Source organism: Theobroma umbraticum, unplaced genomic scaffold (assembly GCF_002168275.2).
Source record: "Theobroma umbraticum cultivar Fairchild unplaced genomic scaffold, ASM216827v3 scaffold_30.0, whole genome shotgun sequence".
NCBI lineage: Eukaryota > Viridiplantae > Streptophyta > Magnoliopsida > Malvales > Malvaceae > Theobroma > Theobroma umbraticum.
Genome location: NW_018397254.1, coordinates 911204 through 935379, shown reverse-complemented (window position 1 = coordinate 935379; position 24176 = coordinate 911204). Strand labels below are relative to the sequence as shown.

At 35.6% G+C, this 24176-nt stretch overlaps 4 protein-coding genes and 1 long non-coding RNA gene across 5 annotated transcripts; 3 read left to right on the top strand and 2 right to left on the bottom strand.

Annotated features, from left to right (window-relative positions):
- Positions 1-4650: 4650 nt before the first annotated feature.
- Positions 4651-7233, top strand: LOC110414221 (short-chain dehydrogenase TIC 32 A, chloroplastic-like). Its single transcript, XM_021425304.2, has 8 exons — positions 4651-5094; positions 5175-5406; positions 5686-5765; positions 5857-6013; positions 6217-6298; positions 6429-6516; positions 6624-6670; positions 6758-7233. Exons 1-8 carry the CDS (start codon positions 4971-4973, stop codon positions 6968-6970), a joined length of 1023 nt encoding a protein of 340 aa, XP_021280979.1. The 5' UTR covers positions 4651-4970; the 3' UTR covers positions 6971-7233.
- A 953-nt stretch (positions 7234-8186) lies between these two features.
- Positions 8187-8800, bottom strand: LOC110426139 (uncharacterized). The gene is made up of 3 exons (XR_002446107.1): positions 8735-8800; positions 8519-8635; positions 8187-8429 (listed from the first exon to the last, which is right to left on the bottom strand). It is a non-coding gene; the product is annotated as an uncharacterized LOC110426139 (long non-coding RNA).
- A 2332-nt stretch (positions 8801-11132) lies between these two features.
- LOC110425770 (putative glucan endo-1,3-beta-glucosidase GVI) lies at positions 11133-12188 on the top strand. Its single transcript, XM_021440769.1, has one exon. The coding sequence runs from the start codon at positions 11163-11165 to the stop codon at positions 12186-12188; it is 1026 nt and encodes a 341-aa protein (XP_021296444.1). The 5' UTR covers positions 11133-11162.
- A 1799-nt stretch (positions 12189-13987) lies between these two features.
- Positions 13988-16908, top strand: LOC110410673 (RNA-binding (RRM/RBD/RNP motifs) family protein). The gene is made up of 6 exons (XM_021420502.2): positions 13988-14801; positions 14889-14947; positions 15069-15138; positions 15224-15349; positions 15453-15581; positions 16138-16908. The coding sequence occupies exons 1-6, from the start codon at positions 14061-14063 to the stop codon at positions 16612-16614; spliced, it is 1602 nt and encodes a 533-aa protein (XP_021276177.1). The 5' UTR covers positions 13988-14060; the 3' UTR covers positions 16615-16908.
- Positions 16909-17361: 453 nt separating this feature from the next.
- On the bottom strand, positions 17362-20096 carry LOC110410681 (SNARE associated Golgi protein family). The gene is made up of 4 exons (XM_021420514.2): positions 19602-20096; positions 18249-18519; positions 17996-18166; positions 17362-17869 (listed from the first exon to the last, which is right to left on the bottom strand). Exons 1-4 carry the CDS (start codon positions 19787-19789, stop codon positions 17744-17746), a joined length of 756 nt encoding a protein of 251 aa, XP_021276189.1. The 5' UTR covers positions 19790-20096; the 3' UTR covers positions 17362-17743.
- Positions 20097-24176: the final 4080 nt, after the last annotated feature.

The window sequence follows — 24176 nt, the reverse complement described above, 5'->3', positions numbered from 1 at the left end:
TATATATATAATAACGATATTAATTAACATGGTTTTGAACTGATTATTTATTCAAATTAAAGATAATTCAAGTAATTACTAAAAATTAATCCTTTATCAGAGAGAAAAGAGAAAAAAGAAAAAGTGGTGTTGAGCTTCAAATTGTTTCTTTGATATCCTAATAATTTAACACTTCTTTTTCCCTCTTTTGAGTTCCATTTAATGGCAATCCAATTTTTGAAGTTGGTAAAGAATATCTAGCTAAGATAATGCGAAGTTTACAACCTTGTCTAATAAGATACCCATTAGCAAATTTTATACTAGCATGAGGTGGAGAGATGATTAGTCTCATCAATTCAAAACCAAATATTAAAACCCCTCATTTTAAGTGATGGAGGGGGACCCTGCAAGATTCTAGGCTCCAAAAGAAAAAGAGTGGCAATCATTCAAGAATGGTAGTATTCAATGACCCAATTCATCTATGCTTTTGAGCTATATATTTATATAATGGGGTGTAATGTAGATTGGGAAATGAGTGAGTGGGAAGTAATGACCAAATGCCCAATTTTCTGCTCATAGTTTAGTGTCATGAGACACGTTCCACTCCCTAGCTAAGCCGCCTCATTAGTCAAAGAGAGTTGGCTAAAGAAACACCTAGCTGAGAGGGGAGAAAGAGAAGATGATGTTATAGGATAAAAAAGAAATAGCAAATTAAGATAATGGTATAAAAAATGCAAGGTTTGATCCTATATTTGATCACTACATCCATATTTTGCACCACACCAGTCCAAATGGAATCGACTTTTTGGCCGAAGGGGTTGATCTGGGGAAGTCCTTTTCAGATTAACAAATCTTTATATATTGGAGCAAAATTTTCATGCATGGGCCCAAACGTAAGACAATGGTGCATGTGAAATGTTTTATGTCACTTGGCAATTGCTGAACCAAAAATGGCTTCGGATTTTAGGAGCCAAATCGTTTTCTTCTGGTTTCTATAATGAAAAGGGACCAACCAGGAGAAAAGGGAAAGCTTTTTCCCTCCCCTCAGGTACATATCAGAGTCAGTAAAAGTAGGCTTGGAAAACCTGAAAGTGGAGGAAAGGCCTTCTTCTTTAAAGATGCCAGCAATTTTATAACAGAAACTATTAACAATAGAGAATACAACACTCGTTTTTGGCACTGCTTTGAGCTTCCCTTGGGTAAAAAACATAAAAGGGCTAAACAACAAAATAGAAGAACCAGAGACAGAGATTAATGTGTAGCAGATAAATTAAAGTATTGCTACGTGTGGGGCTGATGCACTGGAACTTTGCAGAGGGTAACTAGGAGGATTCTGATCAGCCAATATGTAAATGCCTCGAGTTTTTGGCCTGGCGGAATCTATGTTCGGGTCAAGTATCCTTGATCCCCCATGTGCTGCTTTGGACATAAATCGTGGCCTCAAATTGTACTTTTATGTTGGCCTCCAAGAAAAGCATCCCCCATCCCTCTCATTCTGAGAGTTGATTATTCACTAATGACAAGGTGTGTTCATTGCAAATTTCTACTTTGAAATTGACAAGTCATTTCTACTTTGAAATTCAGTGCATGTGCACCAATTTTGGCTTTTAGATGCCTTGGTTCTATCTCATGGAAACCCAAGTTTTCATTTTGGATTCTTATTGCCATTTTCAAAAGATTTTACCTTAACCTGTTTCATCTATATCATCAAACAGCAAAGAATGCCAGGTAAAAGTAGGAACGGCTTTCAGAACCTTTTTCACTGATCAACTCACGAACATGGTCGACATACAATGGACCATCCAATAGATTGGCCACTACAAATCAGTGACACAAATCATTGGCATGGTAGACCAGAAAATGCAGTTGTTTTCCAACAGCTTTGTGAACTTGATAAGGGAGGCCCACGGTTTGAACTGCCCATTTCACTCAATATGATTCATTCTGAGCATCTTTGCCCCACTTTCCAACTCTTTTACTTTTTTTTCTTCTTCTTCTTCTTCTTCTCTTTTGCATCTATAGAATTCACAATCATCTAGAAGATGAAAAAAGATTTGTCACTCTGATCATATATCTTGCTTAAAGTACTGACAGCATGTGTCATACTTTCAAGACACACATCACTTCAAAGCAAAAACAAATACTATATTAAATCCAAACCAGCCAGCCAGAATATGATCCAAATGCTAGGTGAAATGGGATTGACAAATTGGATTCCCCCCTTCTTTTTTTAATCATGTGGCCAGAATCAATCCTGAATAAAGAATACATGAACCTTAAGCCACTCCTACCCACCCTCCCCCAAGAACAGGAATTAAAATGCAGAAGTGGCATCAATTGTTGTTTAGCAAGGGGAAGCTTGGTACTGATCATATTCATATCAGAAACTTTGCATTTGAAATAAGGAATTTGCAGTTGTGGAGAAGGGAACATGATGTCATACGAAGGTCCCCAAAAGCATGGCTCACGGGAGCTTGAACAAGTGCTCCAAAAAGCTGAAATTTCGTGACCTCCTTTTGCCTTTTTGTATATTAATTAATCTTTAAGGTGGTAAAGGCCCTACCGACCCTTTTTTTTTCTTCTTCTTCTTATGACAGATTACAGCAGCAAACGTGCCTTAAGAAATCATCTACTCTTTTGCTTTATTAATTATAAGCTAAGTTGCATCATGTAGAGACGATGGAGAGAGTACAACTATATATCTATCTATCCCTTCGGGTATCCAATGAGAGTACACTAATTAAATCCATGATTGAAAAGTGATGATATCTTAAATAAATCACACCATTTTGATTAAAAGGGTATGCAATTATTTTATAATCTTAGAAAAAAGCTCATCCGATAAGAGCCAAAAATTAACCCACAATCCCACATGTGAGTGCATGAGTGAGATGTGGTATTCATAGATTGAGTTGGTTGCTAGGTATGTTGGGATTAATTAATTAAAGGGGAAAAACAAAGAAAAAAGATTGGAATCACTACGCAATTTATTCAATGTATAGCTTCTAATCTTGGGTTTTTCGTATTTTACCATAAATTAATGTATTTAATTTTCAAGTTAATGTTTATTTCACTCTATTATTGTATACTATATGCTCATAATAATTGGTTTTGAAGTTGAGCTTAGACAACAACGAAGAGTGGGGATTTGAATGGGAGAATTGATTGACCAAAGGGTAGAACTTTAACATCCCGAGGAAATGCTAGATTCGAGGCCGTGGAATTGACCGATCTAGCATAATTTTGGAACCCTCACGTGCGATTCCTCTTTGTCGCTTCTCACATAGGCCCTCGTGCCACCGATTTTATTCATTTTAATTAATCGCCGACCCCGTTTCCAACCAACCAACGATCCACAATTGCACAGCACAAACCCATAGTTTGACTAGTTTATTCACTTCCCAAATTGTTGACTTTGAACAAATCCCTCCCCACTTATTCCTTAGTTGTCACTCCCGATATATGCTGCTTATTTTATGTCTTGTTTTATTTTTTTTTTGGGTATAAAATATTATGTTTTCTTCATGGTATACCTTGCTTGTTTGAAATCCCCATTCACCAATTTCCTCATCTTCTTATATAATAGTAGAGGTGTAGACTTTTTGAACACAAAAACCTCAAATAAAGATGTATGTGACATTAGGATGCATGGGCTTTTTGTACTATAAAAGAAGGATCAAGTAATTAAAAGTTATATTGGAAATAGATTGGTTGATAACCCAATCATAAAGTTGAAATTAAAGAACATAATATATTGAAAAAAAACCATGAATTATTTTAAAAAATAAATAAATTTTTATTTTTATTATATTTAATAAAGTTCTCATATTTTAGATCAAATAGAATGTCACTTGTCATTTTATGTTAATATGACATTGATATAAAAAGTAAAAAAATCATATACTTATGTTATCGTACTATAACATACTATATCATCATTCATTATAATATGTTAATATGTTACATTACCGCCGCATGAGATAAAATGATAAATAGTATTTGAGTTAATAATTATTAATTATCCATTAATCATAAAAATTTATTTAACTTAAAATAAAAATATCAAAATTTAACTAAATATAATAAAAAATAAAAATATATTCAAATTTTTTTAGTAATTCATAAACTTTTCTAGAAATTATCCCAAATTGAAATTTATTGTCATTATAGATGAAAACATTAAATGAGGCACTCTTGACTTTAGTTTCCCAAGGGAAAAATTACATTCAATCTCATCAAGCGCTTAGGTAAAGTTGTCCTAATTCTATCTTGTTGCAATTCCTTACAAAACATGGTTTGGTTATATGAAGCTTAATCAAAGTTCAAAGTTGCCATCCTAATGAAAGCAAGGGGGTGCATTACATCATTGTTGTGTCATCGTTAGAGTCAAACCTCAGTGTTTTGTTGACCATACCATATACTAGTACAATTGTTCATCATTTCCTAGGCCTAAAATTCTCCAACAAAGCCGATGAATTCCCGATGTTTTCAACCAATGAGGGCAATCAGTAAAAACCATGGATCGATATTTATATTTGATAGAACCAGTCTTCTAATCAGACCCCACTTTTAATTATATAAAACTAAACAACATTAAATCCTAATCATGCATAATTTAATTATCTTTTAATCAATCAAATGACCAGCATATAATCCATTCTCTTTCTCTATTAATTGATTCTCCACCAAGGTCTCCGTTATAAAATCCTCCCACTTTCCCTTTCGTCCTTAAACAGAATAGCTTTTAGCTACTTTCCTTTAATTTTTTTGCCATTCTCTTTCTAATTTCTATGTCGAAGTAAATGCAAAATCTGACAAAATCAAACAAAGCCGTTCATCGCTGCTTTTTTTTTTTTGGTTGCAGAGCTTCTATCTTTTAGTCTCTCTGTCACTGCCATCACTAAATAATTGTACGTACTTTTGTGTGCTCTTCAGTCAACTTTAAGCTCTCGAATTCATTCACGCATAAAGGAAATAAAGAAAAGGTGGAAATGCTAGAGACTGTGAAGTACCTGATCGGCTCAACAGGGGCCAGCGGCTTCGGTTCTAAGTCGACCGCCGAGCAAGTCACCGAGACATGCCCTGATCTCCGCTTTGTCACCGCTATCATCACAGGTAAATGAAGCCAACGGCGTCGTGGGGGCAAATTTTTTGTTTTTTGTCGCTTGGGTTTTGATTGTGAGATGTCGAAACAGGTGCCACGTCGGGGATCGGAGCCGAGACGGCTAGAGTGTTGGCGAAGCGAGGGGCGAGGTTGGTGCTTCCAGCTCGGAACCTTAAAGCTGCTGAGGAAGGGAAGGCTAGGATTGTGTCGGAGTTTCCTGACGCGAAGATCGTTGTCATGGCTCTTGATCTTAGCTCTCTCAGTTCTGTTCGAAAATTTGTATCGGAGTTCCAGTCACTAAGCTTGCCTCTCAATCTCCTCATGTAAACTCCTAATCTCTTGTTTGCTTAACTTCTATTTAACAAAAAACTACTTTATGTTTGGTTTGCTTAGAAACCTAATAACGATGAGCTGAATTTTCAGTCATAACATGAATAGAGTTAACCAACTTTCTTTGTCGGGTAACAAATACGTTCTGTTTGTTTGCGAAGAAAGCGAAAGAAAAAGAAACCAATTTAAACTTCAGCTTGAATGAAACAACAAACCTTTTTTTGTTCTTTTGTGAACTGCAAGCAAGCTTAATTTTTATTCGTTAATATCAGAAACAACGCCGGCAAGTTTGCGCATGAACATGGAATCTCCGAGGACGGAATCGAAATGACATTTGCCACTAATTATCTAGGTAATTTATGCAACGTAAGTACGTAAATAGTTCTATCTTATATATTTTACCAAAAATACTGACTCAAACTTTATATTTGTATGATTTTTAGGTCATTTTTTGTTGACGAAGTTGTTGCTAAACAAGATGATCAAAACGGCAAAAGAATCTGGCGTCCAAGGACGAATCGTGAACGTGTCGTCAAGTATTCACGGCTGGCTTTCTGGCGATGTGATCCGACATCTCGGCCAGATATCGAGAAGCAAAAGGTGAGAAACCGAGGAACGAGAAGGGAAAGGAAAGAATCAGGGGAACAGGAGTGATTATAAACAGTGACAAAGAATCAGATAATGAGAAACATAGTAGTAGTAAAATGATTGTTACAGAAAGATTGGGTTTTGATCATTTGACATTTATATTGATATAATTTTATGGTTGCGTTTGTTTTTTGTGTCTGGGTGTCTGTCTCCAGTCCTTACGACGCGACACGTGCTTATGCTCTCTCAAAGCTCGCCAACGTTTTGCATACCAAGGAGCTTGCTCAGAGACTGAAGGTGATCCATCATTTATTTTAAAGGCCTTCTTAAAAAGCGAAATTTTGTTGTTTTCTTTATATATTTTTTCACCAATTGTTTACCTTATAAATCTTTTTCTTTTTGTTATTTTTCTCAAATATTATTGCAGCAAGTGGATGCCAACGTGACTGTGAACTGTGTTCATCCAGGGATCGTTAGAACCCGTCTCACCAGGGAACGTGAAGGCTTGATCACAGGTTAATTACAAAACACAGTACATATTCGTTAAACATTGGAGTTTATATATGATTTCAGCGCTCTCTCTCTCTCTAAAATCTAATGTTTTTACTTATAAAACCTGCAGATCTGGTTTTCTTTTTAGCTTCCAAGCTCCTGAAGACAATCCCTCAGGTAAATTAATAATATATGATATATCTATGGATGAAGTGGAAAATGGAAGATTTTGATGGGAATTTATGAGCTTTGTGGATGTTGCAGGCAGCTGCTACGACTTGTTTCGTTGCAACACATCCAAGACTAGTAAATGTAAGCGGGAAATACTTTGCAGACTGCAACGAAGCAAGGACGTCGAAACTGGGTTCCAACTCGAACGAAGCTGCAAGGCTATGGACTGCCTCTGAAATCATGGTTTCCATAGACCCTAAAGCAGTTTTTGATCCGCGTAATGGCTTTGACTATGATCATATGTAGGAAATTGAAGAGCAAAAGATTAGAAACAGACACAGAAAAAGAAAGTTAATCTTAGTCGGGAAGATCAGGAAAGATGATAGCAATATAATAGGTATACATCAGTTACTGATAAGTATATATACAAGGTTTATGTACGTAAAACTTTACTAGTATATGTTGGTTTCTAATTAGTACATGGTAGGAAGTTTAGATATAGACGCATTTTGTACTAAAAACAGTTATATATTAATGCTTCTGTCTGTTATTAATTGCCATTACTAATATAGTTGTCCATGCCCCGTATTATATATGTTTATCAAGATATAGCAAGTACTTAATTATAGTACTAACTTCATTAGTATAATTAACTTTTGTTTATTGTTAGCCTAATTTCAAATCGTTGGATGGTCTTGGTTTCCGGATTAAAGACGAATTATGGTGCAGGTGGAGCTGTATATGAGAAAAAAGAAAAAGAAAGGTGACTAGATTATAATTGTATAATGATTAATGGATAGTTATCTGTTAATGGGTTTTGATTGGGTTTGTGGAAAGTGCTTGGAAACCCTAATCAGGTTTTATTAATGAGTAAATGTGTTGTACTACATGATGGTTTTCTTTATATTAAGAATAAAAAAGAAGGGAAGAGAATAAGTGGGCAATAAGAACATGGGGTCGGTTAGGATCATGTGGTGGTTGAATTTTGAAGAGTATCTTTGGGGTAATGCCATGGGACCGACTAACATGCGCCAGGGGATTGGGTGGTGGGAGGGAAACATGCGTCTAACGAAAGGAAATTCCAGAGCAATTTTACAATCTGTTTTTCTTTCACAGCATTACTGCTAAATCTCTAGATAATTTACAAGAGCAAGGCCTATTTGAATCACCAGATTCAATCCCATTTTTCTGCTAACAATTGGAAAACGTTATAGTAACATGATCTCAATACCCAACCAAGACTTTGTGGTTTAATTCTAATAACATGATGTAAGTGTTTCAATTTTGTGTTGTTTTTTATTCTAATGCCAAGACAAGTCATGATCATTCAATGACTGCGTTGAGAGACGAGATAATTTCCAGGGGAATTGAAAATGACTTGAAAAAGTTTAGATATACAACTTGTGCCAAGCGATCAATCTTTGCTTCCCGAAAGCACTGAGAAGTTTCTATATTCATTTCAATGAAAAACAAAGAAAAGCCTTCATGTGCAAATTAAGCATAGATATTTAGAAAATGCTGCCATTTTCCAGGCCACAAGCCAGTCTTCAGGCAACTGAAACAATAACTTTCGTTGTTACCTTTGAAGTATGCAGAACCTTTCTTGTGCTTCTGAGTAGTTTCGTTATGGTTTCCTTAGTCCCGTTGGTTATTGTCTGCGATGGCCCTTTACTCTGGTCTTCTATCTTCTTGTTTTCAGCCTTAGACATAGATCCAGGAAATTTTGTTGGCCAGGCAAATAAGACTTTGAATTTATTCCTGGCATCTGTGATTTACAAACTCAATGAAGGAGCTAAATTGTTCGAAGTCTTACGAAATCTGTGCATAAGTTGAAGAAATAGTTTGATAACTCACCTTCTTAGTCTCAGATTTTGGAGGAGAATCTTTCTGATAGAACCTTGGTAATGGCGATGCTTTAAAGGTGGAACTCTTTTGAAGATTACTACTTTCCATTTCCTCTACTCGCTGCTTCTGCATATACAGATGCATGTTAGACATGACGATGATTGCGGTCATGCAGTTCCAAAAAAAGGCATTAAAGATTTAGGCTGATATTCCTCTGTAGTTTACCTTGTCACTTCCCTTCAGGTGCTTGTTTTCAGCCCCCTTAAGCAAAGTCCTTTCCTTCGTTTTCTGGGCATTCTGCTAGATTGGTACGCAATTCTCTTTATTGTGTAGAAATTCAATAATTTAAAGAAAAAAGTCGTATAAATGAGAGGATTCTGTCATTATCTTAATCTTAATTTATAGTCAAGAGATGGAGCTCACCTCAATTCTATTCTCAATATGCTGATCAGCAGCTGTAACTTGAGGCATGAAACTTGTTTTAGAAGTACCACGAATCCATTTTGCACGCTTAAGGTCAGAGGTTTCTCTGGCACTGGGTCAGAATTGATCCCTGTGACATTGGAATCTGAAGTTAGAACTGGTGGCCTAATATGCAATCTTTAGTTTAATCTATGGAACTTACTTGTGGCTTAAGCTGACAGATCGGGATAGTCTAGGTTGTGAATATGGGTTTTTGAAGTCCATTGAACCTTGCCTTTCTTTAGGCTTTCGTTTCATGTTTTCTGAAGAAAAATCAAATGACCCTCGTTTTTCCTTGGACATTCTTTTTGCAAATGACAAAGAAAATGGCTGAGGAATTGTAGGTTTTGTCTTCAAGCATTGTTTTGAGCCCCGTTTTGGTTTCTTTGCCAAATCAATTTGGCTGTCTCCAATCTTTTTAGACTTCAATACTTGGTTCTCTACATTGACTTCTTCTCCATTTCTATCTTTTTCTTCCTTTCTGCCATCTAGTAACTGGTTTTCTTCAAGCATGGGAATAACTCTCTCCTCTTGCTTGCCCTCGTCACGAGCATCAGTTATTTCTTTAATCTGCTCATTTTGGTGAACTTACTTAACACCGTCTTTCTCTTTCATAGGCTCGGAAGAGTTATCTTCTTGGCTGGGTTGTGCTTGCTTTGAGGGATTTTCTTCTTTGATCTGCTGCTGATGAGTTTGCTCTCTTTTCTCTTCCATATCTGAGGAGGGTTTCACAAAGAATAAAACAAACAACAGAAATGAGAATTTTGGTTCTGAAATGCCTAAAACACAGTAAAAAAATGTATCTGCAATCTGCCTAGTTTCACTACTTAATCAAAATGAATGCTATATATAACTGATGTTCTTGTTAGCATCCTTGTGGATTATGCAGTAGTCAACAAAAAATATGTGAAAAAAAAAAAGGGGTTCTATTGTTATACGTAGACTTCATTATCCCCATGTAGTGGCAAGTAGAATAACACAAGGTGTTTCATTGGGCAGATGGAATCAAATCAAGGAGGGAACTTTTCTGAAAATGTGACCCATTGAAGGTCTATGGTATATGAGTTTGCCAAATAGTAAAAGATAAACCAGAAAAATTCTATCTGATGGCTGAAAGATGGACTGTGATCAAACACCTCAGTAAAGCAAATTCCCTGTTAACAACTCTGTCAACTTAAAAATATCAGAAAACCACAATTGGTGTCATTTGATTGTACTAATGTCGCAAAAGCTGAAACAAGATAATTTTCCGTACTAGGAAGAATTTGATATAGAGAAGGTAGGAAGGTAATCACCCTGAGCTGCAGTCCCTTCCTCTATCACTCTCTTTCTGCCCCCACTTAAGGATGCAAAGCTTTGCACTTAAATTTAGACTAAATACTAGTTGTTGTTGCTTCTAGTCAACTAGTGATCAAAGCATTGAAAATTGTCTTCTTCCGATTGAAAACTGAATCTTGACCAAGTCATCAAACAATTTTTATAATCCATGATTGCAGAATCTGAGCAAGTGGCAGCAAGTCAGACAAGGATGTGAGTAGCGAGACACATATGCTACATGGGATTGCTGAAGGCCTGCAGTTGCTTCTACACAACAAATATTTGTCCTTCGTCGTTGTAGGCAAGTAGGCATCTTATACTCGGCCGAATGGAGAGGAGGGAAGAGATCAGGGATTAAGTTTTATTTGTATGTAGTAAAAGATATATTTTCTAGAGATGCTTCAGTTTATTCCAGGAAAAGACACGACACTATGATACAACCATGCTCTGTTCTTCTGCCATTGACAGTCTAACGTTGAAGGCTTTTCCATGTCATGGAAATCCTTCTCCCATAGCAAAGAATAGAAGCTGGCCTTCCCCATCCTTGATTACATAATTATTGACATTAGGAGAGAAGTTTTACTCTTTAATAGACATGGAGATTGTAGAATTTTCTCACTAGTTAGAACAAAGGAAACAGCCAGTTCTTCTGCTTTGAGAGAGGAAGTATCTTGTCTAGATTCACTGAAGACAAAATTTGCAAAGAAATTTCTTAGTCATCATCGATGGACCATCTGAAAGTTAATATCAATGATTTATTTTACCTTTAAACCAATCATTCCTCTTTATAAACTAAGCTTTAGCGAAAGATCTTTTCAATGTTTTGCCATTTCTCCTTTTCGAGTTAAGTGTATGGTTGTTGGAACAAGCTTCAATGAATCAGCTTCTCTGTTTTACATCAGCGTTCTGTCTAATCTTGTTTCATGGGCATTTATCCATTGCAGAAGCTGGATTAGTTGGAGTCAACTATGGTATGCTAGGGAACAACCTTCCACCACCAAGTGAGGTCATTGCTCTCTTGAAATCCAGGCAAATTACACGAGTTCGGCTTTTCGACCCCAATTACAATGCTCTTCAAGTACTCCAAGGGTCTGGGATTGATGTCATTCTCGGAATACTCAACCAGGATCTTCAAAACCTTGCAAGTGACCTATCTTTTGCCAGAAACTGGGTTCAAGAAAATGTGATTCCATATTCAGAAGCTGTCACGTTTCGATGCATATCGGCTGGTAATGAAGTCATCCCTGGTGACTTGGCGGTTCATGTGTTGCCTGCAATGAGAAATCTCAAAACTGCATTAGGAGAAGCAAATCTGGAGGAAATCCCAGTAAGTACAACGGTTTCAACAGCTGTTCTTGGGAATTCGTACCCTCCTTCTCGAGGGGAATTCACTAAAGAGGTGAGTCCTACAATGAAATCAATCACGGAATTCCTAGCAGCAGCTAAGAGCCCTCTCCTCGTCAATGTGTATCCTTACTTTGCCTATATATATGACCAACAAAACATTTCCTTGACCTATGCACTGTTTAATAGCAGTGAGGTGGTTGTGAAAGATGGTCAGCTTGGATACAAGAATCTCTTTGATGCCATAACCGATGCAGTTTACTCAGCATTGGAGAAAGTGGGCGGCAACTCTGTTGTTATTGTCGTATCAGAGAGTGGATGGCCTTCAAACGAAAATGGTGAAATCGCAACAATCGCCAACGCCCAGACGTACAATAACAAGCTAATTGCACACGTATCTGGAGCGTCAGGTACACCAAAGAGGCCAGGGAGAAGCATAGATACTTATGTTTTTGCCATTTTTAATGAGAATCTAAAGCCTCCTGGGACTGAACAGCACTTTGGTTTATATTATCCCAATATGACAGAAGTGTACCATGTTGAATTTACTCAATAAACAAACACGTAAGAGAGATTTATCTTGGGTATGGGGCGTGCAACATAAAGACAAATAATAAGAGGAATCCATAACATAATAAAAGGAAGAAAAACAGAAAATGGAGAATCAAACATTGAAAAGCTTTGCTTACCCCAGAAAATGAAAAGACGAAGAAGAAATACATTTAAGCTACAAAGGTGTAGAGAACCATCCCCAGAAGGGCGTCAATGCCTTCAACAGCACGAAAATCATATATATCAGCCCACCAGAAAACTTGATCGGCCTTAGAACTCTTCTGTTTAATGGTCTGAAACGTTAGGAAAACAATTTCCTTCTTGACTATTGCGTAGTCATTTCTATAGGTAGCACCAGTAACAAGACAAAATTTCTCATCCCCGAGATGTACCAAGCCTGCCTCAGGAACAATTATGCTGCTATGTAACGGCCCATTATATGTATGTTCAGTCTCAATTCCCCTCACTACATCACAAGGAATATATATATCATCTTCATTGTTAGAGATATGGTAAGCTCCGATGCATCCGTTCTGTAAGGCATACAAGGTGTCTTTCACAATAAAACTTCTCCCAACAACTGCATGCTCCTTGAATGCGTCATTCCAAGCAGAAATATAACCTGTCATCTCTTTTTTCTCTCCATCAGAAACCCAACAACATCTATTATCATAAAACCATTGTCGATTCTTAACATCGAAGGAGGACAACCAACATCGACAATCTCTACAATCACTGCGGAAGAAGACTCTATCACCTACCGCGGCATGCCCAAATACAAAAGATCTGATGTATTCACTCAAATCAGTTTGATAACATTTAGGCAGAACACCCCATTGACCTACCTCGGGATCGAAAACTTCAAAGCTTCCTATAGCTAGACCCTCAGCGGCATTGATGTTTCGACAACCATCCAAGACGTAAATTTTTCCATGCATCTCAAACACGTAAGGGTAGCACTTACTTTCATGCATGTCGGCAACTTCTTCTACCAAAGGAGATCTCTTTTCCTTGTGACATGTCTCGATGCTATTAAGATCGAGAACGAAAACTTTCTTGGAGCTGAACTTTTGCTCTCCCTTCTACAATTGACCACTGATGCAATAGAGTTTAGACCCTAACGCGACGAATCCCATGCCAGGGGGGAACTTGTCACGACTCATTTGGAGCATGGCGATGGCACGCGGTGACTGCTTTCGTGGTGTGTGGGTAAGATTGATGTTGGTGAAGGAATACAAGGTGTAACGGATTGGACCTTCATCAAAACGAAAAACCATGTACATGGATTTTTGCCCCATGGATGAAGTTTGTTTTTGCTCCAAATCTGCCATTTGAAAACCTTCTTGATAGGTTGAGTTCCCCTCACTATCTCTCTTACTTTTACAAACCTTAAACTTAAAGTTTGATTAACGTATGTTACTTTTAAGTCAAGTTTTCAATCTTATATTACTAATTAAAAACTTAATTCCCAAACTTTAAATTCTGAATCCTAACCCTAACAATAAAAATAAAATAATTTAACCATAAACTTAATTTTAATATAAAAATTTACTAGTGTAAAATTAAAACAAAATTATTAAAAGGATACCAAAGGAATACTACATGAGGTGGAAGATTTTTGTTTAGAATTTCGTGGCACTGGCTGGCTATTGGGCTCTATGGGCTTATTTGGATTCATTTTATAAGGCCTTTGAGTTTTGCTTGAAGATGAGACCAAGTGGGCTAGGCCCATTTTGAGCTATTATTCGTGGGCTTGAAAACGTGCTCGTTTAGACCCGACCTGGAAGATTCATTACCATGATCATCTCTCCCTCCCAACATGAAGTTCTAGGGTTTTCAGTTCAAATCTCAAAAGCTTCCTCTCCTTGTTCCAACAATGGGAAAAAGGAAATCCAAAGAACCAGAAACGACGGGCAGGGACGACACCGTTACACCTCAATCTAATATCTTCAAAACCATCTTCGGCGACGTTTCGGAGCAAAATGCCGCCTTTTTTTCCCTTTTCTCTGATAGCAATCCCTTCAAAAGAAAACCGCAAGAATCGGCTGAAGACCGTGACAGAGTTGGTTCATTGGATTCAGATACTGTTGAATTAAAGCAGAGGAAGCGAAAGGAGAAAGAGAAAGCTCAAGACTCTAGCTTGGGTTCAATTGAAGAAGCTACAGAGACTCGGAAATCAAAGAAAGAGAAGGCCACGGAAGACCCAAATTGGGGTTCCTTATCAAGAAATGTTGAAAGTTCCGGTTTTGATGCAAAAGGCTTGGTAAACAAGGAAAAGAAGGAAGCCTCAGATAGCCCAAAAGGCCAAGATGTGAAAAGGAAGAAGAGGAAGAGGGATGAGTTGGAGAAGGAGTACGAGGAAAGGAAATATGGGACTGTGGCGGTGGCAGCAGCAGCGGAGGAGGAGGTAGTTGTCGGTCAGAAGAGGAAGAAGGCAGAGGATGATGGGGTGGTTGCTTTGGTTCCAAAAGAAGGGTTTGATGATGAGAGTAAACTTTTGAGGACTGTTTTTGTGGGAAATTTGCCGATTAAAGTGAAGAAGAAGGTCTTGATAAAGGAGTTTAGTAAGTTTGGAGAGATTGAGTCTGTCAGAATTCGGTCGATTCCTCTCAGTGATGTGAGTTTTCTATAATTCTCTTAGCTCTTTTGGTCATGAAATTTTTGGGTTAATGAGGTATCTAATGGGTTGTTTTTGTTTGTTTAGACCAAGAAACCGAGAAAAGGAGCTATAATGCTGAAGCAATTTAATGAGAAGGCTGATACGTATGTTGTTAATCCGTATCACAGATCACTTTTTTAAGTAGCTATAATGTCGATCCCTCTTATCTCCTATTGTTAAGTTAACTCCCATATCTTGGTGACTGTTAATGTTGCTTTTCTGCAGTGTTCATGCATACATTGTTTTCAAAACAGAGGAATCTGCAGAGGCATCTTTGGCACATAACATGGCTGTGGTATGTGTTTTTCTTAGTGTTGGCAGAGCAATTGTAATGCTTAAGGTGAAGATATTGTCTATTGATTGTTTGGTTGTGGATATAGGTTGCTGGAAATCACATTCGTGTTGATAGGTCATGCCCACCAAGAAAAAAGTTAAAAGGGGAGAGTGCTCCTCTCTACGATAACAAGAGGACTGTTTTTGTTGGTAATCTCCCATTTGATGTGAAGGTGATCACTTGCGTCTAATATTCATATCACGATTCCAGTATGCGTTTTTAATTTCCTGCTTACGTTACTGTGATCTGAAATATAATTTTACAATTTACTGCAGGATGAAGAAATTTATCAGCTGTTTTGTGGTATCAATAATCTGGAGTCCAGCATTGAAGCTGTTCGGGTTGTTAGAGATCCTCAATTTGGTGTTGGCAAGGGAATTGCTTATGTCTTGTTCAAAACAAGGGTATATCTACACTTATTCATAATTTTTTTCAACTATTCATTTATTAATTGAAATGTGAAACTACTTTAAAAAAAAAAATAAGAAATGTGAAACTTTTTTACTTCTAGTTTCAAAAATTTTCTGTTGGGTGAACTGAACATTATTTTCTTTTGTTATGAGACCTACCGGCAATGTGACTGATATGCCTCTATATCAATCTATGGGGCCTGTATCATTTGCCCTTTTGAAAATGTTGATTAATTGACAATATTGAACTGTAAGTCAGATCTCCTTGTTGCTTATCCCTTCCCTCTTTAGAGGTGAACTAGGACCTCCCACTTTTTATTGCTTTATAATTTCAGTGCAATATGATCTAGTTTTAGGTATGAGAGCTGCTTAATTAGCTGTATTCCTCGAATTAGTCTGATCTAAATCTCTATCTTCTTTGGTGAGGGGAGAAGAAAGAGAAAAGTGAGGGGAGGGGGCTTCTCTTGATTGGAGACTTTTAAGTGTTGCATTAGCAGCACCATTTTTTTGTACTTGTTTTGCAAGTCACTGATGTGCATTATGGATGCAGGAGGCAGCAAATGTGGTTGTTAGGAAACGAACACTGAAGCTTAGGGATAGAGAGCTCAGGCTTTCTCATGCCAGACCAGATGCCACCCCATCTAAGAGAAAGAATCCATCATCTTCAGGTACAAATAATGCCCCAGCCAAGAAGTTTGGAGTGGATCCAAGTACTCCTTCAACTAATGCCAGCAGATCAAATGCAAAAGCTTCTTTGTCGTACCAGGGCTTGCGTGCTAGCAAATCAGGTGTCCAGAAGAAAGCTCATTCAAAGGGCACCAGCCCTGTGAAAACGAAATTTAAAGATCAAAAGAGCGAGAAGGCAAAAGAACGCAAGACGAAAAGACCATCTGTTGCTACTAGAAAGGCCAAGGCAAAAGCACACAAGGATGCTGGTGTTTCCAAACAAGCAGGTGTAAAACGCAAGCTCGACAGTTCGAGTCCTGGGAGCGTCCATCTGAAGAAGAAAGCCAAAAGATTTAGGTAGGAAACAGAAGAAAGGCCTTGTCTCATACCTGATAAAAAGGAACCCAACCTGAGGGAATAATTATACAAGTAGACCTGTGCAGTCTCAAAAATACATGTACCCTTGCAACAAATTATGTTTTTTATCAGCAAAGCTTTTGTAACAAGGATTGTTGTTTGTATGCTTATATTTTTGTGCTCGGGAAATGCTTTTGGCGGAAAAAAGTAAGTGTCACAATCTTTTTACATAATTTGCCATGTGATTTGAATTTTCAACCATAATTGTAATATCAAAATATCAGGCAGATTAACTCAATTTTGGCTAAAAGCTAATTTTATCTAGGAACCATCAGTTGAATTTGTAAAGTTTTGTCATTTTAGGAGGGAAACACTGCAATTGCACTAATGAATCCATATTCTTTTCTTTGGAATAGGACGCTTCTTTGTAAACCTGCTATTGTTTGGTATTATTGGTAGGATGCTTAAGGCATATTCTTAAAATTCTTTTCTTTGGAAGTCTTTTGCTTAGGGCAGATCTTTGGACAAATTTCACACAGCAAGAAATAATTGTCACCTAAGAAGTTGTTTCTTAACGTGATGAAGTACCTGCTTCTAAAGATTTGCAAATTGCGTGTGAAGGTCATCTTATGTCTCTAATTGACTTGGCTTCAAAGCCAAAGGTATAAGACATTAAAGAGATTGAAACTATCAGTATCTTGTGCATAAAGGAAAGGAACCTTGCAATTGGAGACCACAAAAATCCACAACAAACACCGAGAAAGACCATGTTCTTTGATATGAACCACTAGAAAGGATATACAGATTCTCTGAAGACTATTCTTTCCAATAAAATTGAAATTGAAACAAATAACAGCCTTTCCCCCAACTTTTCTCATGTTCCTCTCCCTATACAGGCCCAACCTGAGACTGGTTAAAGAAATACAATGCAATGAAAAAGAATTTGATGACTAACACCTTTGCCAGATCACCATCTTCAATATCAGCAGAACCAGTACGAATTCCGCTAACCAGAGAAACAGCAGCAGCACATTGCATTTATTTTATGCTAGTCTGCACAGAAGTTGTGGCAACCCAAATGGCTACGAGAAGATTGAAGCCCAATGTACAAAGCAAGCTCAGCCATTAAAATGCTATGATTTGGTTTTGCTCATAAGCGTAGGTGTGACAGAGACAACCCCTATGAGGAAAAGAGTGGCAATTGAGTTGAAGTCATAAAGATCCCCTACAGATTGTAACTCTCCAAGAGCTATTCCAGCCTGCAAAATGAACGGACAAGCTTGCATTAATAAAGCATCAAGAATGGCATTAAAGTGGATATAAACCTAAGAGAGAATAGGCTAACTTAACATGCAACTTTTACATGAAAGTCAAAAGTAAAATACCCTGACAGTTATGTAAGCAGCAGGAATGAGTCCAATAATAGTTGCCATGAAGAAAACATGGTATGGCACATCGACAATAGGTGAAGCAACATTAATAAATGTATTTGGCAAAGTTGGAGTAAGCCTTAGGAAAAGCATGTAGTTCAACAGTCGCTCCCTTCTTTGAGCTACCTGCAAGCAAAAAAGTTCGAACTTATTCCATTTCTTAGCTTAATGTAAGCAAAGATGGCTTCAATAAGCAATTGAAAATCACCTGGGCTTGGAAGAAGCTCAGCTTGTCAGGCCAGAGGGAAAAGACAAGGGGCCGCCCAATCAATTTTGACAGGAAATAGCAAGAAGAAGCGCCAGCAGTGGCAGTGAACACAACAAGAGCTACGCCTTTGAAGACTCCAAACAGGGCTCCAGCAAGCAATGACATGAAAACAGTTCCCGGAATCATGAAAGTTTGCATGAAAATGTAGACTACACAATACCCCACCAGGACTTGTAGGGTGTAGTCACTTGTGTAGGTTTCAAGGTGATCTCTACATGATACGTGGTATAAAAAAATCAATGTAAAGCAAGAAAACACAAAAGACACCTCAAAGAGGAGAGGATACAAAGATTTTCAAGTCCAAAAATTGAAAGAAAATTTCTTCAATTGTGAACCCAGAAAGCACCAACAATCACTGCATGCTAGCACATGTTATCTCTTTAAACCAACTGGTTTTTTCACCAACATGGAAACATAACATGTAAGAAGTAGCATCTGAAACTTTTTAAAAACTAAACAGAAGAAGAGAAAAAAAATTGAATAAGCCATCCTCGCATAATTCGTATCAAACTTAGTCAGAATCACCAATTACAGATCCATAAGGTACAGGCATCTCAAGGTCAGGCAAAACAACATCAAAATCTGATTCTTTAATCACTAGTCAATAAATATTCTCCGCACTGCTTTAGGGCCTTCCTAGTTACTAAGGACTTGACCACAAAAGTTGCACATTCTGAATAATTCTCAAACAAGCCTTTTCTCCGCATTCAGTCACTAATTTATCCTTCTCATCTATCCACCTGGTACACCAATTCCTGGCAGACTTATCTACTTCTTAGCTTCATTTAGATTTCATGGCTCATCTTTCTTGGAAAAAGAAAAAGAAATTGGTCATTTTCTAAAGAACCCTTAACAGAAACTCATTGATGAGCAGAAATACAATGCAATCTAATCCAAAATCACACCCATTTTTGGAATTCCAAAAAGGACAAGTTCATTCATCATTTGCCCCATATTCATCACAATAAGGGACAAAAGTTTCCTTTCGCTTGAAACAAAACAGATTCTATAACTTGTTAATTTACAGATTAAAAAAAAAACCATACAGAAATCAAAGATAGAAGAGAATTAACACATGAAAACAGAAATCAAAGCAAACTCAAGGGATTGAATGCAATCTCAAATAACACATTAGCCCCCCAAGTTTCCAAGAGACAACTTTTTTTTTGTTGTTGTTTATATTCGTCACCAACAAAACACAGCAAAGTAACAAATCCAAATTTCCCATTCGGTTTTCCAAAATAGAAGGAAAAATGAAAAAATTTTCCAAATTAAAGGAAAAAGCCAACAAACCTAAGGATTTGAAGATCTTCAAGGCTCCTGGGTAATTTGAGGAAGCTATAATCAGATGCGGGCATGGTTAAATAAACGCCAACAAGCCCCAAAACAAACGCCATCACCACCGTGGAAGCCACCGTCACCTCCCAAAAGCTCAAAGGAAACCTGGGTTTGGATCCCTTCATCTCTTCTCTCCCGTCCATTTCTCCCTTTTGGGTTCCAAATTCCCTTCCCTTTCTCTCCTCTTCTCTGCTCTTTATTACCTTTTTCGTTTTTCCTTTTTCCCTTCAGGAAAAAACAGAGAGAAAAGAAAGAGAGAGAGAGAAAGAGAAAGAAACACAAATGGTTAGGACGGAAAGAAGAATTAATTGCCTTTTGGGACACTTCTTCCCCTTCCTCGCCCCCTCCCTTTCTCTATGTTTCTTTCTTTTATCTCAAACGGTTTGAGAGAAAGAAAACAGAGAACGAATATTCCCCGGTAAGAGCCTTAAATCCAGCGTCGTCGGTCGTCAGCTTCCCTTTTGTAGTAATTTCCCTTTTTTATTTTTAGTACATTTAATATTTCTGTCGTTTCGTTTTTTTTTTTTTAGTGTATGGATTTATTATCGGAGCTGAGATTTTGCCACGTCATAATTAAAAAAATAAATCTAAAAATATGTTGAGTGAGAACGCCGAAAAATGCCAAAAGGTTGAAGGCAATTGGATGATTAACAATGATCAAAATTGCGTAGTTGATCAATCAAATCCCAAAGTAGATTTGACGAAAAAATACCAAAAATATATTTAATTTTAACTAAAAATTAATTATTAATATAAAAATAAATTTAAATTTTTATATAAATAATAATTATATAAAATCATAAATCAAATCGATAATTCGATTAAAAATGAAAAATAAAAACTAAACAGCATCAACCATCACTCATCACTACTTTTGGTTCATACTTACTAATATTAATTGATATTTTTTATTTACATAACTTGTTAACACAAACATATAACTTATTCTAAGTTAGTTATCACGTTATTTACATCGAGTATGAAAAACATCAATTGATATTATATTTGATAATTATTAATATTTTGTTATAATTAAAAATAATAGATATAAATAATTTGAATATAATAAAAAATAATTACTTGTTTAACTAAATAAAATAATTAAGGAATTTTTTTTAATACTTCACTTATAAAAAAGTATTGCTCTTTATCTAAATTATTTTTATTATTTTTACTGTCCACAACGCGTTTGTTTTCTATTGATTAAGATGTCGACTTATCAATTAGACAATTACTTATTTTTTTTCATTTTTAAGTTATTTTGTCCTTTTCATTAACATGGCATGGAAAACGAACTATTTTAATAGTTTTAATTAAAACAAAACTTACTTTCTCACCTCTTTTTTTTCAGTTTTACCATAGTAAAGTAAAAAGATAGGAGATTTGGCTTAAAGAGATAAGAGATTATTATTATTATAAAAATAATAATAAGATTAAAATAGAAAAAGAATTTAGAAATATGAAGACTATGACACGTAGGCCACGATAAGCACGTGAAAGAGTGGGAAACGGGCAAAATGCACAAACACAAAGAGACAATCATTGCCTTACGTCAACCAGACCGAGGCATGTGCTCGTCCCCGATGTTGCCCCGCGGCGGCCAACTGCCCGCCTCTCCTCTCTTTTGTTTTAGTTGTAGTGCTTTTTTTTTCCTAAACTGCCCTTTGTCCTTTTCTTCTCAGTTGTGCGGGACAGTGGTGGTGGTGGTGGGGGAACTTTGGCCATTGGCACTCCAATCCACCAATTTATTTTATTTTATTTTATTCAGATATTATTTTATTTTAGTATTTTGTTTTCTTTCATTTTTTATTTTTTAAAAAATAAAAATATTTTATTTTAAATGTATTTTATATTAATTTTTTATAATTCTTTTTAATATAAAAAAGAAAAATTACAAAAAATAAGAATATTAAGTATTTAAAAAATACTTGATAATTAACAAAATTCTTAACATATTTAGAAAATTAAAATAAATTTTTAGTTTTTATTGTATTTAATCAAATATTTATATATTTATTTTAAATCAAATAAAAATTAACAATTAATGAATTATAATTAATTAAAGTATTTTTTGTCATAATATGTTATATAGTGTTAATATGACATGTCGACATATCATATTAGATAATAACGTAACATGATAATAAAGTTATATGATATTCATGTAAGTATAAATTTATAACATGACGTTTTAAGTAATTATATTTAATCAATCCCTTAATTATAATAATTTATTTAATTTAAAATAAAAATATAAAAATTAAATTAAATATAATAAAATAATATACAAATATGCATATCATACGAAAATGGGCCATACCCTCAGCTATGGGTGGGTTCGCCACGTATACATTGGTTATGAGGATTTTCCACACGTTTTAAGCTTCTAAGCAACTAATCATTTTATTTATTTATTCAGCGTACGTTTGCTGCTAGTTGCTAATTTGAAAGTTACGTAAAGCAAACCTCTTGAAACTTTATTGGAACTTTTATATTTATCCTTTTCTTTCTATTAGAACCTTTGATAATGACCTTTTCACCCGATTCATCCCCAAATAAAAATTGTAATGCATTTTTGTATGACTTTAAAATATTTTAATTCCATTTAATTTTTGTCCAAAAAAATATTGCTTCTTTTACCTCATTAAATATGTCTAGTGATATTTAAACACATACAAAAAAAATAAAAAACAAAAATTCAAATTTCAAGTTGAAACCACGAGAATCGTATACAAACAATAACGTCTTCATCGAGCATTAAAAATTTAAGAAGCATCATAGCAATCCTCAGCAAAATGGTTCGGTTATTGCGTCCAATTTTCTTTATGGTCTCTAGTGAAAACACCAAAGTCACTACGTGATTCACATTTTTTTTTTCTAATTTTTGCCATTCATATCAGTTCATTTTGAAAACGACACATCGATAACTTCAATCCAAACCCGAGCCTTGCCCCTTCACACATGCATTTGAGTAAGATACACTTACCACAACCTTTTCTCTTTCTTTTTTTTTAAATATGCGTTGGTTTGATTTGGCTTGGTCGGAGGGTGAGGTTTGCAATATTATTTGGTTCTTTCTTGTTAGGGAAGGTTGGTTGAATGTGTTGTCTCTCAAATATATCAATTATTGTCTTAGGCCTCCACAACAAGGAAAAAGTCATAGTACTTTTGGCTTAGAAAATAAGAAAACTAGTTTCTCTAATCTTTTCTTTTGTCAAACCTATTGATACTTAGTTTACAAAATTTCACAATATTATAACTTAATAAATGCAATTTAACGGTCTAGATGTCCTGTATGTACAAGTACAAGTCAATAAAATAAATGAATAAAAAGTCAAATTTAAACACGAATAAAATGTGTTTTTCAAAATAATTTTTTTATAATGAATTTTGTGTTGATTACCGTAAAATCCTTTAATATATATATATACTAAAATTTAAAAGTCAAACATCGTCGATCTTATCCAATTATGCTTAAAAAATATTTGAATTAATGTGAATTATAGTATCGTAATTATATAAATTAATTAATGGATGAAGATTTTTTTTCAATAACAAATTAGGATTTAAGAGTCTTAGAGGAAGATATAGTGTTATGTATCACAGCATTCCCTTTAATCTCTAGTCCTTATCCTTTCTAGGAGATCATCTTTACAACTCTTGGCCTGATAATGTCAAAGTGGGGTTTTTTTCTCATTAACAGTAATTATTACTGAATTTTACACAATTAAAACCAATTGCAGTCAAATATGGCAACTCATGGAAAATATTAGCCCTAGCTATAGTAACATATAAAACACACACACATACACACATATATATTTACATAAAGGGTTATGGAAATTGAAATTCAATGAGATTTACATACTTATCAAAATCCTTAAATGCTATTGATGGGTTTATTTAAAGTTATATTCAGAGCCATTTATTGGAAGGTTTTTGATATCATAAAGACCCCTTTTTTGCATTCTTCTGAATGGGATATTTGTTATCGTGCTATTCCATTGGACAGGCCCTAATAACAAATTGTACACTTAATCCACAAAATAGACAACAGAAAAGAAAATACTAGCACCATGGATTGTGGCCCAAAGATGAAATGCAGCAAATTGGGCTTGGTACATTCAAGAGTTTCGAAACTTTTTAAACTTTTTATTATATTTGAAACTTTTTAAAATTTTGCATAAATAAAAAAATTTAGATTTTTTTTATAATATTGACATAATAAGCGAAAAAACTTTTAAATTGAAAAAAAAAAAAGAAAAGAGAAGCTTAACGGGTCTATCCTGAGTTAACGGATACATTTGTTATCCGGCCCGGCCTGAGTTATGACCAAGTTAACCCACCTCTACTTGGGCCTAAGACGAAAGTATGAACTCTGCAGTCGTGCCAAGTTCATTTTTGGATTATCTTTTCAAAATATAATAATTAAAAATGAAAGTTTTACACTAGAGACATTTTTTTTAATGGTATAGCAACTACCATAAAATGGGTCTTTTGAAGTTTATTAAAAAAAATAAGTCATTAATT

Excerpts from the sequence above, each read along its gene's own strand:
- LOC110414221 (XM_021425304.2), top strand. The coding sequence starts at position 4,971 with ATGCTAGAGACTGTGAAGTACCTGATCGGCTCAACAGGGGCCAGCGGC. Across the intron at positions 5,095-5,174 it reads TGTCACCGCTATCATCACAG|GTGCCACGTCGGGGATCGGA; the intron begins GTAAATGAAGCC and ends ATGTCGAAACAG. Across the intron at positions 6,299-6,428 it reads AGCTTGCTCAGAGACTGAAG|CAAGTGGATGCCAACGTGAC; the intron begins GTGATCCATCAT and ends ATATTATTGCAG.
- LOC110410681 (XM_021420514.2), bottom strand. The coding sequence starts at position 19,789 with ATGGACGGGAGAGAAGAGATGAAGGGATCCAAACCCAGGTTTCCTTTG. Across the intron at positions 18,167-18,248 it reads TGAGCTTCTTCCAAGCCCAG|GTAGCTCAAAGAAGGGAGCG; the intron begins GTGATTTTCAAT and ends TTTTGCTTGCAG. Across the intron at positions 17,870-17,995 it reads CTGCTTACATAACTGTCAGG|GCTGGAATAGCTCTTGGAGA; the intron begins GTATTTTACTTT and ends TTCATTTTGCAG.
- LOC110410673 (XM_021420502.2), top strand. The coding sequence starts at position 14,061 with ATGGGAAAAAGGAAATCCAAAGAACCAGAAACGACGGGCAGGGACGAC. Across the intron at positions 14,802-14,888 it reads GGTCGATTCCTCTCAGTGAT|ACCAAGAAACCGAGAAAAGG; the intron begins GTGAGTTTTCTA and ends TTGTTTGTTTAG. Across the intron at positions 15,582-16,137 it reads ATGTCTTGTTCAAAACAAGG|GAGGCAGCAAATGTGGTTGT; the intron begins GTATATCTACAC and ends TTATGGATGCAG.
- LOC110425770 (XM_021440769.1), top strand. The coding sequence starts at position 11,163 with ATGAATCAGCTTCTCTGTTTTACATCAGCGTTCTGTCTAATCTTGTTT.